The sequence below is a fragment of the Aphanomyces astaci genome (genome assembly GCF_000520075.1).
Source record: "Aphanomyces astaci strain APO3 unplaced genomic scaffold supercont1.11, whole genome shotgun sequence".
NCBI classification, from domain to species: domain Eukaryota; phylum Oomycota; class Saprolegniomycetes; order Saprolegniales; family Verrucalvaceae; genus Aphanomyces; species Aphanomyces astaci.
In genome coordinates this window covers 260,608-263,070 of record NW_009798274.1, presented here as the reverse complement: position 1 = coordinate 263,070, position 2,463 = coordinate 260,608, and the positions used below count along the sequence as shown (strand labels likewise).

Below are 2,463 nucleotides of genomic sequence, written 5' to 3'. Positions count from 1 at the left end.
GGGGCGACATGGAGAATGAATCGATCGACACAACCAAATGTACAAAGAATCAGGAGATATACGTATAGATTTAGCCAATCAGATTGCAGGAAACCATCATCACCATGCAATTAGTGTAAGACTTAAAATGAGCGTGATTACAATCACCCCAGGACAATTGTTTACATACAAAATTTCAATCGATCGATAGATTTCGCGAATCAGCACACAAATCCAAATTTTGGGCAAAAGGGCAATACAAATCACGAATCTCGCCGCGAAGTTTCATTGGGGCTTTCCCCATTTCACGAAGTAAAAGAAAACTATTGTAGCCAATCAGAGAAGAGTAATTTCAGATTGAACAATGGGAGCGATTCGTGATCAGGTTTGGTCGCCGTGATTCGACCCGGAAATTCGCACCAAATCAATAATATTAACGAAAAACCCAATAAAAAAAGACCATCAAACAAAAATGCAGTGCGAATTATTAATTGTTGCGAATGTTCACAGAAACTACTGCACTCCGACCAATCGTCGAATGCCCAAACACATTCATATGACAACCGAACGTTTGGGCGAACCGTCTCCCAAATTTTCATATCTTCTTCAATTTTGCTCGAATCTCCAACTTTTGGCCTTTGGTACAATTATGTTATTTACTGATAGACACCTAAAATTGTGGCCAAAACGAGCGAATACAATTCGCTTGAAAGCCACGAGACGTTTCCTATAGTACTAATGTAATTGAAAAAGTGCAAAAATTGGAGTAAAAAACAAAAACAATTATTAATATTTTATTATATACTATAAATAGTATACTTCAGAGCTACTGTACTGAATATGACAACCATACCGGTATGTATCACATCATGTAATCAAATTAAATGTCATATTTCAAACAACAATTTAAATAATAGTTATATTTCTCTTTGAATGTCGACTTGTAGATATAAAAACATTTACATAATATCGTGAATTCGCTATAAACTTCCAAAATTCGGATGGTTTGTCTAATCAATATTGAATCACGCTGGAGTTCTGATTGGTTGAATACACTTGTCCCTTCTGTAAGACCCAATCAAATCCACTCAAAAATGGATTAGCCAATAGCGTCGATTCGTGATTCGATTCGGCGGCGAGATATTCGATTCGACGGGGTCTGGAAATTCGTAACGAATCCACAATAATACTTTACATATTTTTATTCGCTAACAGCGAACTTCCGCCAACTTATCAAATGAAAGTTCTATTGTTATGGCTTTACAAATGCCTGAATTTTCGACATTTCGTTCGAATAATGTCCAAGGTGGTGGTGCAAATTACACAAATGGGGCACACTTCTCACAGAGTATTACTCTGTTCGCCTTCAAACATAGCCCAGTACATCCGTAAAGTCGAGTTGGATGTAAAAATAATGTTATTTTTTAATTGTGAATTTTATTTTTTATTTTTTCAAGTATAGCTTTAACTTCTGCTATATTTCTTATTTATTCTAAAAATACAGTTTATTCTGTAACAAATTTAAAAAAATACACCTTATAATATACATTTTACTAGTTATAAAACATGAAAATATCTTATTTTAAATAAAATAAGATTTAAAAAAAATTATTTTGTGGGCTAAACAACAGCTTGGCAAACTGTACGATTGCATGTTACTGGTATATATAAATTTATATTAATCCATGTATTACACGGTCCACCCAAACGTGGCCTACCTACCAAGCTTTGGAGGGCGTCCTCTGCGCACGTTGACCACGCCTTTATACACGGCATCGCATGTGTTGTCCAAGTTCATGTCCCGAAGGCGCGCATTCGTGATTCTGCCCTTCAAGTTGTCAAAAAGCGTCTGCAGCAACTTCTGCAGCGCGTCGCGGTCCATCGCGTCCAGCTCGTCGGCCGACACGTTGAGCTCGGCCGCACACCGCCCGAGCTCTTCCATGACATGTTTCGTTTTCCTGAGCGTCTCAGCCGACCCCTTTGTCCAATCGCGGTGGCGGTATCCTCCATCTTCATCGCCCTTCCACCACAACACCCACATGGCTCGCAAAGACAGCGACGGAAACTTGGCCACGACTTTGGTTGTCTTGCCCTTCTCCCTGTCACATACTCCTTCGGGCATCGGCAAGTTGAATAGCACCGACCACAACCGCGTCACAGTCGTGTCTGGCTGCATGAAAGGCCGCTCGTCTACGGGGAACACGGCGCGAAGCTCTTTCAACACTTGGGCCAGTACAGTTGAGAGTTGGGCACTGGGCATCTTCTCAAGAGATACGATGGATGGAACCTCGGGAAGATGGCGGGACTTCACTGCCACTTTGGTGAGTTCACGTAGTACTGCCTTGGTGGCCTCATCTTTGACCCATCTGCGACGGCGGTACGGGGTGCCGCGGGTGAGGCTGTCTCCATGGAACCACAGACGCCACAGCTTCTTGATGGGGAAGCCACCGACGAGCGAGTCGAGCGGCGGCAGGTCGGACGGCG

At 41.9% G+C, this 2,463-nt stretch overlaps 1 protein-coding gene across 1 annotated transcript in view; it reads right to left on the bottom strand.

The window, feature by feature from the left end:
* Positions 1-1,693: 1,693 nt before the first annotated feature.
* Positions 1,694-2,463, bottom strand: part of H257_05724 (hypothetical protein) — a gene marked incomplete at its 3' end in the record, with an annotated part of 5,143 nt that continues 4,373 nt past the window's right edge. Inside the window, exon 2 of the mRNA XM_009830683.1 lies at positions 1,694-2,378. Within this exon, the coding sequence (XP_009828985.1) occupies positions 1,694-2,378 (685 nt within the window). The remainder of the gene's footprint in view (positions 2,379-2,463) is intronic.